Raw genomic sequence first — 15784 nt, 5'->3', positions numbered from 1 at the left:
ACAATGCAACAGCTGACTCCAACATAAACCTTCACGGTGGCACTTGCAGTGCCATGAAGGTGAGTCGAATTTTTAGTGGGCAGAGAGTCCTGGAGACCAGAATTGGGAGGCGGACTTTCTAAGCCATCAGGACAGTAACTTAGGTGAGTGGGCCCTACACCCAGACTTGTTTCTGCTCCCAGTCCTAGGGGCCTGCCAGACATCGACATGACATCTTGATACAGTCACTCTGATTCTTTTTAACTCCATCAACGCTCCACTGCATTTTTCGCTCAGGCCAGTCTCGGCCCATACTTCCATCCTGATCTGTGCCGTATCTCTTTGACAGGATGGCTCTTCAGACATCCATCCTGAGAACTAGGGGTTTCCCATGGTTGGACATTCATACCACGCTTAGGGGGTATTACCCGCGGTAATTTACAGCACGAAACGGTAAATTATCCTATATCACAGGGAAACACATAGGTTCTATACCGCATGGAAACGCACAGCTTCCGTGGCAGTGATTGCGGCTTTGAAGAACACTTATCAGGGCTTTGGTTTTTTATTTTAAAACAGGCGAAACAAAACTCTGATAATTGCCTGCGGTCGGTCGAGGCTATTAGAATAGCCCCGGGGGAGATAATTTGCCACGGAAAATAACTGCAGCTAATTGGCTATCACCCTAAATGCCAGGTAGCCTTCCTCTGCCAGGATTTATCACTGGGTTTGGTTAACTTACTTTGACTGGAGTTCGAGGCTTCAACCACAGATTCTTCTGTCTATTCAGATGCTGACTTTCTTACGTGCCAGTCTGGATTTGGGCCCCTGCCTTTCTTTGTTAAAGATACAGGTTACAGCCCTTTCGATACTCTTCCAGCAGCAGATTGTGCTGTTGCCTGATGTACAGGCTTTAATACAGGGTGTCCTCCATGTGCAACCTCCGATGGCTCAGTTGAAATTAACTTTGTTTTTTCAGGATCTCCAGTCCTTTTAAGACCTTGGACACTGTGGATATTTGATGGCTTACTTGGAAGACTGTCTTCCACCTCGATATCGCTTCAGCCCATAGAGTTTCTGACTTGAGCGTCTTGTCGCTCACCTCTTTCTTATTTTTAATTCAAACCAGGCTGTCCTTCGGCTCTCTTGGGCTACCTCCCTAAGCTAGTATCCAGGTTTCACATCAACCATGAGTTCGTGGTCCCTTTCTTCCAGGTACCGGATCCTTCTCCAGAGCAGGCCTCCTTGGATGTCGTGAGGGCCCTCTGGATTTACGTGGACAGGACAGAGAATTTCAGTAAAATGGATTCTCTTTGTCCTCTGTAACATTAACAAATGGCGTGCCGGTCTCCTTCCTCTTCCTCCATGCCTTTTTGCTTGTTAACTGAACCTAGAGGATTAGGGTGGATTATAGAGGAGAGGTTGCCTAAGCTGCTGGGAAAATACATTTTAACTATTTTGTGCCCAGATGTCCCCTCACCATCTATACCCAGCATCCTCCCTGTGTCACTGATGGATTCCAAGAAAAGGATATAACAGACTCTACTCTTCAGCAGTCTGCAAGTTAGCGTAGCAGCTAAGATATTTTTCTCAAGCTGCTTCTGTAGGTGGCGTGTAAACCATGTTCATGTTTGTGTTCCCCCATAGAATTTGGAAAAATTACTTAACATTTAGTGCAGTGTTCCTTTAATTCTTCATTAAGAAATTTCTAAGTTTAATTTATAGTTGCTGTTTCCATAAATTGACTATTAAAAACTTTTCTTTACTCAGGAGAAAATAGAAGCAATCAATCAAGCCATAACTAATGAATATGAAGTCCGTAGAAAAATGTTAATTAAACGTCTGGATGTGACTGTACAATCATTTGGTTGGTCAGACCGAGCAAAGGTAAAGTACAGTTTGTAATATGTATATTACAGTTTCCAATGGGTCATTTGTTTCCTCAGTTTAACATTAATCAAAGAAATTACTTTACTGCTAATTTATGGGGTTGACTACCTTGAAAATATTTATTACCATGCAGAATGATGGGTTGTGTCCAAAATCCCGACAGACAGAATGCTGACACATTCTCACAGAATACTCTACCACTAATCCTAGCCCTAACTTTCCCCATCTCCGCTGCCTAACCCTAACCCCACTACTTATCTCTGGTGTGTCAGGAGTCTGGCCATCGGGATCCCGATGTCAGTCTCCTGGTGGGTGGGTTTCTGTGATCTGGGTAATTCAATTCAACCCCTAATGTTAAGTCACAAATTGTTTAGGCTAAAATAGATACTAGTTAGGGATGGCCGGTCTATAACTAATGGTAACTACTTTTACCATTGATTGGGGAGAACAAGATGTTTTCCCACCATCAATGCCACAGATTTTATTTTTTTTCTCAAAGGTGTTTGGAAATGGAGCATAGTCACACCCATAGCAGGGATGACCATCAGTGGGTGAAACCATCAATGGATTCCTTGCAATAACCTCGATGGTTCCACACCATCTAGGTTAGCCATCAATGTTTCCATGGATGATAACAATCAATGTACTTTATAACCCAGGGGTGGGCAATTGTTTTAGCTGGGGGGTGCTTAACACTTCCAGTGAATAGTCGAGGGCCACACACAAAATATCTTGTAAATTGGGTCTGAACTGCGCATGCACCCGCAGTCCCTACCCCCCTTGCCCTGAATCTATATAGCAGTACCTCCCCCCCCCCCCCACTGAACCTATATAGCAGTCCCTACCCCCCTTCCCCCCCCTCCACTGAACCTATATAGCAGTCCCTACCTCCCTTCCCTGAACCTATATAGCAGTCCCTACCCCCTCCCCTGAATCTATATAGCAGTCCCTACCCCCCTTTCCCCCCACCTATATCTCTCCTCCCCTGAACCCATATTGCAGCTTAAGTACAGATCCATTTCAGGTACTGGCTGGGCAGGGGGTTTACCTTTTTCTCTGACGTCCTAGTGGATGCTGGGAACTCCGTAAGGACCATGGGGAATAGCGGCTCCGCAGGAGACTGGGCACAAAAGTAAAAGCTTTACGACTACCTGGTGTGCACTGGCTCCTCCCCCTATGACCCTCCTCCAAGCCTCAGTTAGATTTTTGTGCCCGGCCGAGAAGGGTGCACACTAGGGGCTCTCCTGAACTTCTTAGTGAAAAGTTTAGTTTTAGGTTTTTTATTTTCAGTGAGACCTGCTGGCAACAGGCTCACTGCATCGAGGGACTAAGGGAGGAAGAAGCGAACTCACCTGCGTGCAGAGTGGATTGGGCTTCTTAGGCTACTGGACACCATTAGCTCCAGAGGGACCGAACACAGGCCCAGCCTCGGAGCTCGGTCCCGGAGCCGCGCCGCCGGCCCCCTTACAGAGCCAGTAGCAAGAAAAGGTCCGGAAAAATCGGCGGCAGAAGACATCAGTCTTCAACAAGGTAGCGCACAGCACTGCAGCTGTGCGCCATTGTTACTCAGGCACACTTCACACTCCGGTCACTGAGGGTGCAGGGCGCTAGGGGGGGGCGCCCTGAGCAGCAATGTAAAAACACCTTGGCTGGCATAAATACACCACATATAACCCCCAGGGCTATATGGGTGTATTTTAACCCCTGCCAGAATTACCAAAAAAGCGGGAGAAAAGGCCGCCGAGAAGGGGGCGGAGCCTATCTCCTCAGCACACAGGCGCCATTTTCCATCACAGCTCCGCTGGAAGGACGTCTCCCTGACTCTCCCCTGCAGTCCTGCACTACAGAAAAGGGTAAAAAAGAGAGGGGGGGCACTAATTTGGCGCAGTTTTATATTAACAGCAGCTATAAAGGAAAAGCACACTTGATAGTGGTATTCCTGTATATATATAGCGCTCTGGTGTGTGCTGGCATACTCTCCCTCTGTCTCGCCGAAGGGCTAGTGGGGTCCTGTCCTCTATCAGAGCATTCCCTGTGTGTGTGCGGTGTGTCGGTACGATTGTGTCGACATGTTTGAGGAGGAAAATGAGATGGAAGCGGAGCAATTGCCTATTATACAGTTGTCACCCCCTAGGGAGTCGACACCTGAGTGGATGAGCTTGTGGAAGGAACTGCGTGACAGTGTCAGCTCCTTACGACAGACAGTTGACGACATGAGACAGCCGGCTAATCAGCTTGTGCCTGTCCAGGGGTCTCAAACGCCATCAGGGGCTTTAAAACGCCCGTTACCTCAAATGGCAGACACAGACACGGATACTGACTCCAGTGTCGATGATGAGGAGACAAACGTGACTTCCACTAGGGCCACACGTTACATGATTGAAGCAATGAAAAATGTATTGCATATATCTGATAATACAAGTACCACTAAGAAGGGTATTATGTTTGGTGAGAAAAAACTGCCTGTAGTTTTTCCTGTATACGAGGAATTAAATGAAGTGTGTGATGAGGCGTGGGTTTCCCCCGATAAAAAACTGATAATTCCTAAAAGGTTATTGGCATCGTACCCTTTCCCGCCAGAGGATAGGGCACGTTGGGAAACACCCCCTAGGGTGGATAAAGCGCTCACACGCTTGTCTAAACAGGTAGCATTACCCTCTCCTGATACGGCCGCCCTAAAGGAACCTGCCGATAGAAAGCTGGAGAATATCCTAAAATGTATATACTCTCACACGGGTGTTATACTGCGACCAGCAATAGCCTCAGCCTGGATGTGCAGTGCGGGCCTGGCGTGGTCGGATTCCCTGACTGAAAATATTGATACCCTTGATAGGGACAGTATATTATTGACTATAGAGCATTTGAAGGATGCATTTCTATATATGCGTGATGCACAGAGGTATATTTGCCGACTGGCATCAAGAGTTAGCGCGCTGTCCATTTCTGCAAGAAGAGGTTTATGGACGCGGCAGTGGTCAGGTGATGCGGATTCTAAAAGGCACATGGAAGTATTGCCTTATAAGGGGGAGGAGTTATTTGGGGTAGGTCTATCAGACCTGGTAGCCACGGCAACTGCTGGAAAATCCACATTTTTACCCCAGGTAGCTTCTCAACCTAAGAAGACGCCATACTATCAGGCGCAGTCCTTTCGGCCCCATAAGGGCAAGCGGGCAAAAGGCGCCTCATTTCTGCCCCGTGGCAGAGGGAGAGGAAAAAGGCTGCAACAAACAGCCAGTTCCCAGGAACAAAAGCCCTCTCCCGCCTCCGCAAAGTCCTCAGCATGACGCTGGGGCTTTACAAGCGGACTCAGGCACGGTGGGGGCCCGTCTCAAGAAGTTCAGTGCGCAGTGGGCCCACTCGCAAGTGGACCCCTGGATCCTTCAGGTGGTATCTCAGGGGTACAAATTGGAATTCGAGACGTCTCCCCCTCGCCGTTTTCTAAAGTCTGCTTTACCGACGTCTCCCTCAGACAGGGAGGCAGTATTGGAAGCCATTCACAAGCTGTATTCCCAGCAGGTGATAATCAAGGTACCCCTCCTACAACAGGGAAAGGGGTACTATTCCACACTATTTGTGGTACCGAAGCCGGACGGCTCGGTGAGACCAATTTTAAACCTGAAATCCTTGAACACTTACATACAAAGGTTCAAATTCAAGATGGAGTCACTCAGAGCAGTGATTGCAAACCTGGAAGAAGGGGACTATATGGTGTCTCTGGACATCAAAGATGCTTACCTACACGTCCCAATTTACCCTTCTAACCAAGGGTACCTCAGGTTTGTGGTACAGAACTGTCACTATCAGTTTCAGACGCTGCCGTTTGGATTGTCCACGGCACCCCGGGTCTTTACCAAGGTAATGGCCGAAATGATGATACTCCTTCGAAGGAAGGGAGTTTTAGTTATCCCTTACTTGGACGATCTCCTGATAAGGGCAAGATCCAGGGAACAGTTGGAAGTCGGGGTAGCACTATCTCAGATAGTGCTGCGCCAGCACGGTTGGATTCTCAATATTCCAAAATCGCAGCTGATCCCGACGACACGACTTCTATTCCTAGGGATGATCCTTGACACAGTCCAGAAAAAGGTGTTTCTCCCGGAGGAGAAAGCCAGGGAGTTATTCGAACTAGTCAGAAAGCTCCTAAAACCAGGCCAAGTCTCAGTGCATCAATGCACAAGGGTTCTGGGAAAAATGGTGGCTTCTTACGAAGCAATCCCATTCGGCAGATTCCACGCAAGAACCTTCCAGTGGGATCTGCTAGACAAATGGTCCGGGTCGCATCTTCAGATGTATCAGCGGATAATCTTGTCTCCAAGGACAAGAGTGTCTCTCCTGTGGTGGTTGCAGAGTGCTCATCTTCTAGAGGGCCGCAGATTCGGCATTCAGGACTGGGTCCTGGTGACCACGGATGCCAGCCTGAGAGGCTGGGGAGCAGTCACACAGGGAAGAAATTTCCAGGGCTTGTGGTCAAGCCTGGAGACATCACTTCACATAAATATCCTGGAGCTAAGAGCCATCTACAATGCTCTGAGCCTAGCAAGACCTCTGCTTCAAGGTCAGCCGGTGCTGATCCAGTCGGACAACATCACGGCAGTCGCCCACGTAAACAGACAGGGTGGCACAAGAAGCAGGAGGGCAATGACAGAAGTTGCAAGGATTCTTCGCTGGGCAGAAAATCATGTGATAGCACTGTCAGCAGTGTTCATTCCGGGAGTGGACAACTGGGAAGCAGACTTCCTCAGCAGACACGACCTCCACCCCCGGGGGAGTGGGGACTTCACCCAGAAGTCTTCCACATGATTGTGAACCGTTGGGAAAAACCAAAGGTGGACATGATGGCGTCCCGCCTCAACAAAAAACTAGACAGGTATTGCGCCAGGTCGAGGGACCCTCAGGCAATAGCTGTGGACGCTCTGGTAACACCATGGGTGTACCAGTCAGTGTATGTGTTCCCTCCTCTGCCTCTCATACCCAAGGTACTGAGGATCATAAGAAGGAGAGGAGTAAGGACTATACTCGTGGCTCCGGATTGGCCAAGAAGGACTTGGTACCCGGAACTTCAAGAGATGCTCACAGAGGACCCGTGGCCTCTACCTCTAAGAAAGGACCTGCTCCAGCAGGGACCCTGTCTCTTCCAAGACTTACCGCGGCTGCGTTTGACGGCATGGCGGTTGAACGCCGGATCCTGAAGGAAAAAGGCATTCCGGATGAAGTCATCCCTACCCTGATCAAAGCCAGGAAGGATGTAACCGTACAACATTATTACCGTATTTGGCGTAAATATGTTGCGTGGTGCGAGGCCAGGAAGGCCCCTACAGAGGAATTTCAACTGGGTCGTTTCCTGCATTTCCTGCAAACAGGACTGTCTATGGGCCTAAAATTAGGGTCCATTAAGGTTCAGATTTCGGCCCTGTCGATTTTCTTCCAAAAAGAACTGGCTTCAGTTCCTGAAGTACAGACGTTTGTCAAGGGGGTACTGCATATACAACCTCCTTTTGTGCCTCCAGTGGCACCTTGGGATCTCAATGTAGTTTTGGGATTCCTAAAATCACATTGGTTTGAACCACTTTCCACTGTGGACTTAAAATATCTCACATGGAAGGTGGTAATGCTGTTAGCCCTGGCTTCAGCCAGGCGTGTCTCAGAATTGGCGGCTTTATCCTATAAAAGCCCTTACCTAATTTTTCATACGGACAGGGCAGAATTGAGGACTCGTCCTCAATTTCTCCCTAAGGTGGTTTCAGCATTTCACTTGAACCAGCCTATTGTGGTGCCTGCGGCTACTAGGGACTTGGAGGACTCCAAGTTGCTGGACGTAGTCAGGGCCCTGAAAATATATGTTTCCAGGACGGCTGGAGTCAGAAAATCTGACTCGCTGTTTATCCTGTATGCACCCAACATGCTGGGTGCTCCTGCTTCTAAGCAGACTATTGCTCGTTGGATTTGTAGTACAATTCAGCTTGCACATTCTGTGGCAGGCCTGCCACAGCCAAAATCTGTAAAAGCCCATTCCACAAGGAAAGTGGGCTCATCTTGGGCGGCTGCCCGAGGGGTCTCGGCTTTACAACTTTGCCGAGCAGCTACTTGGTCAGGGGCAAACACGTTTGCTAAATTCTACAAATTTGATACCCTGGCTGAGGAGGACCTGGAGTTCTCTCATTCGGTGCTGCAGAGTCATCCGCACTCTCCCGCCCGTTTGGGAGCTTTGGTATAATCCCCATGGTCCTTACGGAGTTCCCAGCATCCACTAGGACGTCAGAGAAAATAAGAATTTACTTACCGATAATTCTATTTCTCGTAGTCCGTAGTGGATGCTGGGCGCCCATCCCAAGTGCGGATTGTCTGCAATACTTGTACATAGTTATTGTTACAAAAATCGGGTTATTATTGTTGTGAGCCATCTTTTCAGAGGCTCCTCTGTTATCATGCTGTTAACTGGGTTCAGATCACAGGTTGTACGGTGTGATTGGTGTGGCTGGTATGAGTCTTACCCGGGATTCAATATCCTTCCTTATTGTGTACGCTCGTCCGGGCACAGTATCCTAACTGAGGCTTGGAGGAGGGTCATAGGGGGAGGAGCCAGTGCACACCAGGTAGTCCTAAAGCTTTTACTTTTGTGCCCAGTCTCCTGCGGAGCCGCTATTCCCCATGGTCCTTACGGAGTTCCCAGCATCCACTACGGACTACGAGAAATAGAATTATCGGTAAGTAAATTCTTATTTTTTCACAGTGGAAGATGATCTGCTGCCTGATCCCCGCTGCCCGTGCTTCACAGAGTCGCTGCTGCTGCCCGGAGTCACTGCTGCTGTCCGCTCCCCGGAGTCATTGCTGCTGCCCGCCACTCGCCGCTCTTGCTGTGGCTCCACCCCCCGTGCCGCCCAGCTGCATGACATCACAGAGTAAATCCCGGTCAGCAGACCCTGTGACGTGACCGGGATTTCCTCAGCGGCGCCGCGTCTGGCAGCAGTGTAGCGCAGTGACAAGCGGCTCAGCCAGTCGGGCCACTTGTCATTGCACACTGATGGGAGACAGCGGGCCAGGCAGGATCGGTTCGGGCTGCCTGTTGCCCACCCTGGTATAACCTACTTGTAGCATTGTTGAATGTTTGTGCCATCATCTTAAAGTCCAATTGATTTTAATGAGAGAATATGAGATAATAAATGGATGCTGATTCAAAGTTTGGAGCAAAGCAAAAAAAAATCGGGAGTCTCTTTCCAGTTGTATAAACCATGTTGCAGTACACGAGGTGCAAATACACTTATTTTTATTGGGTGCTTGTTCGTGTATTACTGAAGGACAAGAACCTCTGTGTGTGTATGTGTATTTATATATATATATATATATATATATATATATGTGTGTGTGTGTGTGTATATATATATATATATATATATATATATATGTGTAATATATAATGTATGTATGTGTATATATAATGTGTGTAACTAATATATATATACTGTATGTATGTGTGTGTGTGTGTGTATGTATATATATATATATATATATATATATAATTTTTTTTTTTTTTTTTTTCCTCCTGCCGGGTCCACAGGTTATTCACAGGATAAACATTGGGATATGAGGTAGCGTCAGCGGATTGGCACCAACTATCAAAGCTTTCAGCCTCCCAGAATGCACTGGGCCAGTCCCCTATATCTTGGCTCAGGCAATTCAATTTATTTTGTTGGTGCAGCAGGAGCCGGTCCACGATCTTTGGGCTGCTGATTTTTGCAGCCATAAGCTTGTTAGTTCATTTATTTTTATAGTCTTATGTTTTTTGAGTGAGTTTTCTAAAAAAACATCTTACACGCACCTTTAGAAAGAATCGCTCCAACAACTCTCCACCTGGTCGCGACAACACTTACCCACATGTACCGTGCTGTTTCGGCGGGCGTCTGTGTCTGATGTACTAGCAAGTCCAGCAGACGTTACCAGGCTGTGGCCGGAGAACGGGGAGAAGGTAAGGAGTCAAAGAAGGCTAATAAGATATTAGCATGCATAAAAACAGGGAATTGATGCTAGGGACGAGAGTATTATTCTCCCGTTATATAAATCACTTGTGAGTCTACACCTTGAATACTGTGTACAATTCTGGGCACCTTACTACAAAAAGGATATCCTGGAGCTAGAAAAGGTTCAAAGGCGGGAGACCAAACTAAGGGTATGGAGACGCTGGAATACGAGGAAAGGCTTGCAAGACTAGGCATGTTTACACTGGAAAAGAGGAGATTAAGAGGGGATATAATCAACATTTACAAATATTTCTCTAATGTCCTAGTGGATGCTGGGAACTCCGTAAGGACCATGGGGAATAGACGGGCTCCGCAGGAGACATGGGCACTTTAAGAAAGAATTTAGATTCTGGTGTGCTCTGGCTCCTCCCTCTATGTCCCTCCTCCAGACCTCAGTTTGAGACTGTGCCCGGACAAGCTGGGTGCTGTTCAGTGAGCTCTCCTGAGCTTGCTGTGAGAAAGTATTTTGTTAGGTTTTTTATTTTCAGGGAGCTCTGCTGGCAACAGACTCCCTGCATCGTGGGACTGAGGGGAGAGAAGCAGCCCTACTCTCTGAAGCTAGATCCTGCTTCTTAGGCTACTGGACATCATTAGCTCCAGAGGGATTGTACGCAGGATCTCACCCTCGCCGTCCGATCCCAGAGCCGCACTGCCGTCCCCCTCGCAGAGCCGGAAGACAGAAGCCGGGTGAGTATGAGAAGCAAGATGACTTCGAAATCGGCGGCAGAAGACTCCGTTCTTCACTGAGGTAACGCACAGCACTGCAGCTGTGCGCCATTGCTCCCACACACCTCACATACTCCGGTCAGCCCCTGCCAAGAAAATGCATATTTGAGTGGGACAGAAGCCTGCCGTCGAGGGGGCGGGGCTTCTCCCTCAGCACTCACCAGCACCATTTTTTCTCCACAGCTCCTCTGAGATGAAGCTCCCCAGGCACTCCCCTGCAGATTCACGGTAGAAGAGGGTAAAAAGAGAGGGGGGGGGCACACAAATTAGGCGCAAAAACAATATACAGCAGCTACTGGGTTAACATTAAACAAGAAATACAAAAGGGATTTTTCCCACGCACTCTGCTGGCTGTTAGTAAGAAGAACTGTATACACTATGTAATACAGTAATATAAAATTTAGAGCTCTTCGTTACATATGTTTTGCAAAAGATATAAGCCTCCAGGCCACTTCACGGCTGCTCTATTGCTGGAGGTTCCTAACTAAGCATAAGTCCAGGGCGTGGACCCCACAAAGTCGGCTCAGGCCCGACCACCCTAGGGCAGCACACCATTGAAATACTAAAGTGTTAATATGTGTTAAGAAAGAAGCAGAAGCTATGGGTTAGAAAGTACTATAAAAATAAGGGTGTTAATAAAATACTCAAAAGAGTAATATTAGTGAAAAAATAAGAGTGTTACATAAGTGCTAAATAAATAATATGGCGTGCTACCCCAAGGTGGCCCAGCCCCACCAGACCCGGGGGGTACCACTCCCCAAACCCATGCACAGCATAATAATAATAACATCCACAATGGGTCATACAATTGCTTAATGTATGGCCACATGATAATGGCACATACAAAACATATCCAGATTGAGAGCTAGTTTACCTGGAGGCACCCCTGTATCCTCCAAATGGCACCACAGGACCCAGCATGCCCTCCTAATGCTGGCTCCATCTATGCCTCACTGAACTGCAATAAATAGTGGAAAACTGGTCAATAGTGAGCAGTTTTCCACTATTTATTGCAGTTCAGTGAGGCATAGATGGAGCCAGCATTAGGAGGGCATGCTGGGTCCTGTGGTGCCATTTGGAGGATACAGGGGTGCCTCCAGGTAAACTAGCTCTCAATCTGGATATGTTTTGTATGTGCCATTATCATGTGGCCATACATTAAGCAATTGTATGACCCATTGTGGATGTTATTATTATTATGCTGTGCATGGGTTTGGGGAGTGGTACCCCCCGGGTCTGGTGGGGCTGGGCCACCTTGGGGTAGCACGCCATATTATTTATTTAGCACTTATGTAACACTCTTATTTTTTCACTAATATTACTCTTTTGAGTATTTTATTAACACCCTTATTTCTTTTTCATCCACTAGGGGTCACTGGAGTACTCTTGGGATATGGACGGCTTCCACCGGAAGAAGGCACTGAATAAATTAATTTTTGAGACTACTCCTCCCCTCCATATCCTGCAGCACTTCAGTGTTTTTTCTGTGCTCGACACAGTTAGAAGCCATAGTGGAGCTCATCCACAAAGTATTGGAATTTTTTTCTAAGTTTTTTTTTCCTACTAATTTTCCTGTCTCTGGGATACTAGACCTCACTGAACAGGAGTACGAGGAGGGCGAAATAGAACAAGTCAGAAGGTGACGACTTTGACAGCCCAGGTATTGACAATCTCATCAGAGCAGTTCGTCAGTCGCTGGAGTTTACGGAAACTGAGGAGCCACTGACGAATGATGAGGTAGTCTTTACTAAACGACAGAGATCTCCGATGTGTTTCCCTATCTCGGAATCTCTTAATAAAATGTTACTGGAGTCACGGAAAAATCCGGACAAACGGTTTTCTATTCCTCGTAGATTTAAATCGAGTTACCCGTTTCCAGAGGCCATGACAGCTACATGGGAGAACCCACCTTTGGTGGATTCATCCGTATCTAAACTTACGAGGAAGTTAACCATACCAGTCCCAACTGCTACTACGCTTAAAGACCCTGCAGATCGTAAAATAGAGGCTATGCTAAGGTCCATGTACACAGCAACTGGAGTGCTGTTAAGACCTGGGTTGGTTGGCATTTGGGTTACTAAAGCTTTAATGGTATGGATAAAAGAGCTCAAGTCGGCTCTGCAAGATGATCATCTTATACTTCTCGCGGATCAAATCTGGGAAGCTGCTGAATATCTATGTACAGCTTCTACTGACGTCTGTCAGCTTACTTCTCGCCTGTCCTCATCGCTAGTCACAGTACGACGAGCACTTTGGCTGCGTTCGTGGCAGGCGGAGACGGAGGTTAAAAAAGGTATAGAGGCATTGCCTTATGATGGCGAGAAACTTTTTGGTCCTGAATTGGACAAATGGATTTCTGAGGCTACTGGAGGGAAGTCTGTTTTTCTTCCATCGCCTACAACTATACCTAAACGGAAATATTCTGGTCCGGCGTTCAAATCCTTTAGAACTCAGCCCTTTCGTGGGCAGGGAGGAGCAGTCACGCCGGGCAGAAGAGGTCGGGGACGTAGTGCCCGACAATCCAATGCACGTCGTCAAGACACCAAGACCACTAACAAACCAGTGGCATGACGGGCTCCCAGCCCATCTCGGATCTCCAATTGTGGGAGCACGCCTTCAGAGCTTTCAGGGGGCGTGGCTGCAGACGTCCACAGATGGGTGGATCCGCAATTTAGTATTAGAGGGTTACAAAATAGAGTTCGATTATCTTCCGACAGGAAGATTTTTCACGACAGGACTGCCTGTGTCGGACGACAAGAAAGCAGTTCTGCAGGTTGCCATTCAGTCTCTGCTGAATGCTGCAGTGATAATTCCGGTCCCTGTGCAGGAACAGGGGCAGGGTTATTATTCCAGTCTGTTTCTGGTACCAAAACCAGATGGCTCAGTCAGGCCAATATTGAACCTAAAAGGTCTCAATCATTACGTCACTTACCACAGATTCAAGATGGAATCTCTCAGGTCAGTAATTGCAGGGTTAGAGCCACAGGAATTCATGATTGCACTAGATCTCAAGGATGCGTATTTGCACATTCCGATTTGGCCACCTCACCAGAGTTTCTTAAGGTTTGCGATAAGACGAGACCATTACCAATTTCAGGCTCTACCGTTTGGCCTCTCATCAGCGCCTCGGGTATTCACCAAGGTAATGTCCGTGATGACAGCTCATCTCAGGTCCCTAGGGGTAATAATTGTTCCGTATTTAGACGATCTACTCATAAAGGCTCCGTCTCAACAATTGCTTCTCCAACATGCCTTACTAACGTACAATGTACTAGTTCAGCACGGTTGGATAGTCAGTTTAAAGAAATCACATCTAATTCCGTGTCAACGACTTCAATTCCTAGGGATGATTCTCGATACAGTAAAACAAAGGGTTTACCTGCCACAACAGAAAGTACAGGGCATTCGTCATCTGGTGCAATTAGTGCTCAAGCCACGCACAGTCTCAGTACATTTGTGCATTCGCCTTCTAGGCACAATGGTGGCGGCTTTCGAAGCACTTCAGTTCGGAAGATTTCACTCACGTCCGTTTCAACTGGAGGTGTTAGCACAGTGGTCGGGATCACATCTGCAGCTGCACCACAGGGTGAGGTTGTCACCACAAGTCAGGGTGTCTCTTCTCTGGTGGTTAAAAATACACAATCTATCTGCAGGGAGACGATTCGGCGTCGCGAATTGGATAATTCTGACAACAGACGCAAGTCTCAGAGGTTGGGGAGCTGTAGTTCAGAGTTATCGGCTCCAGGGCCTCTGGGCGGATCACGAAAGATCGCTATCCATAAATGTTCTGGAACTCAGGGCGATTTACAATGCTCTAAGACAAGCGGTGTACATGTTTCGTTTTCAGACTGTTCAGGTGCAGTCAGACAACGCGACGGCAGTCGCATATATAAACAAACAAGGAGGAACGAGAAGCCGCATGGCTATGCGGGAAGTAGCTCGGATCCTCAGATGGGCCGAATATCACCAGGTGATATTATCGGCAGTGTTCATTCCTGGAGTGGACAACTGGGAGGCAGATTTTCTCAGTCGTCGGGATTTTCATCCAGGAGAGTGGGCATTGAATCCAGAAGTATTTCAGATGTTGATCCAGAAGTGGGGTTACCCTCAGGTGGATCTAATGGCATCCCGCCACAATCATCAGGTGTCAAGATATGTGTCCAGAACAAGAGATCCAGGGGCAGTGGCGGTGGATGCTCTCACAGCCACGTGGCCATACAGCCTTGTGTATCTGTTTCCACCGTTTCCGCTGCTCCCGTTGGTGCTAAAACGGATCAAGAGAGGGTTCGTCACAGTCATTCTAATAGCGCCTCATTGGCCTCGGAGGGCTTGGTTCTCGGATCTCCTCGGGTTACTCGCAGACGATCCGTGGCCACTCCCACTACGTCCGGACCTGTTACAACAGGGTCCGTTCCTTTACCCCGATTTAGCGCGGCTGCGTTTGACGGGGTGGCTGTTGAAAAGGCCATCTTAAGGAAAGAGGGCATTCCTGAGTCTGTTATACCAACCATGGTACGAGCTAGGAAGCCGGTTACGGCAGCTCATTATTATAGAATTTGGCGTACTTATATAGGTTGGTGTGAAGCTCGGAAATTTCCGACATCGTCTTTTAAATTATCCCGTCTTTTGTTATTTTTACAAATGGGGTTAGATGGAGGACTACGTCTTTCCACATTAAAGGTGCAGGTATCTGCGTTGTCAATTTATTTTCAAAGGAAATTGGCCTCGTTGCAGTCAATACATACGTTTCTACAGGGTGTAAAGAGGATACAGCCTCCTTTCATTCCACCTACAGCACCATGGGACTTGAATCTGGTTTTAGATTTCTTACAGTCCGATTACTTTGAACCCTTACAACAAGTGGATATTAAATTTCTCACTTGGAAAACGATTTTTCTTTTAGCCTTAGCTTCGGCTAAGCGTGTTTCAGATTTGGGTGCCTTGTCATGCAAGTCACCGTATTTAATTTTTCATGATGACAGAGCGGAACTTCGGACGAATCCCGCTTTTCTACCAAAGGTAGTGTCGTCTTTTCACATCAATCAACCAATAGTAGTTCCTGTGTTAACAGGAGACTCTGGAACGTTGGATGTGGTTCGCGCATTGCGTATCTATGTTTCCCGAACGTCTACTGTGCGTAAGACAGATACGTTGTTTGTTCTCTATGACGCAGC

The 15784-nt window shown here is 47.6% G+C and overlaps 1 protein-coding gene across 1 annotated transcript in view; it reads left to right on the top strand.

Moving 5' to 3' along the window:
• Positions 1-15784, top strand: part of FAM98A (family with sequence similarity 98 member A) — a 105490-nt gene that overhangs the window by 72215 nt on the left and 17491 nt on the right. Inside the window, exon 6 of the mRNA XM_063917969.1 lies at positions 1750-1866. Within this exon, the coding sequence (XP_063774039.1) occupies positions 1750-1866 (117 nt within the window). The remainder of the gene's footprint in view (positions 1-1749; positions 1867-15784) is intronic.

Source organism: Pseudophryne corroboree, chromosome 4, assembly GCF_028390025.1.
Source record: "Pseudophryne corroboree isolate aPseCor3 chromosome 4, aPseCor3.hap2, whole genome shotgun sequence".
NCBI classification, from domain to species: Eukaryota; Metazoa; Chordata; class Amphibia; order Anura; family Myobatrachidae; genus Pseudophryne; species Pseudophryne corroboree.
This window is presented reverse-complemented; position numbering and strand designations above follow the sequence as displayed.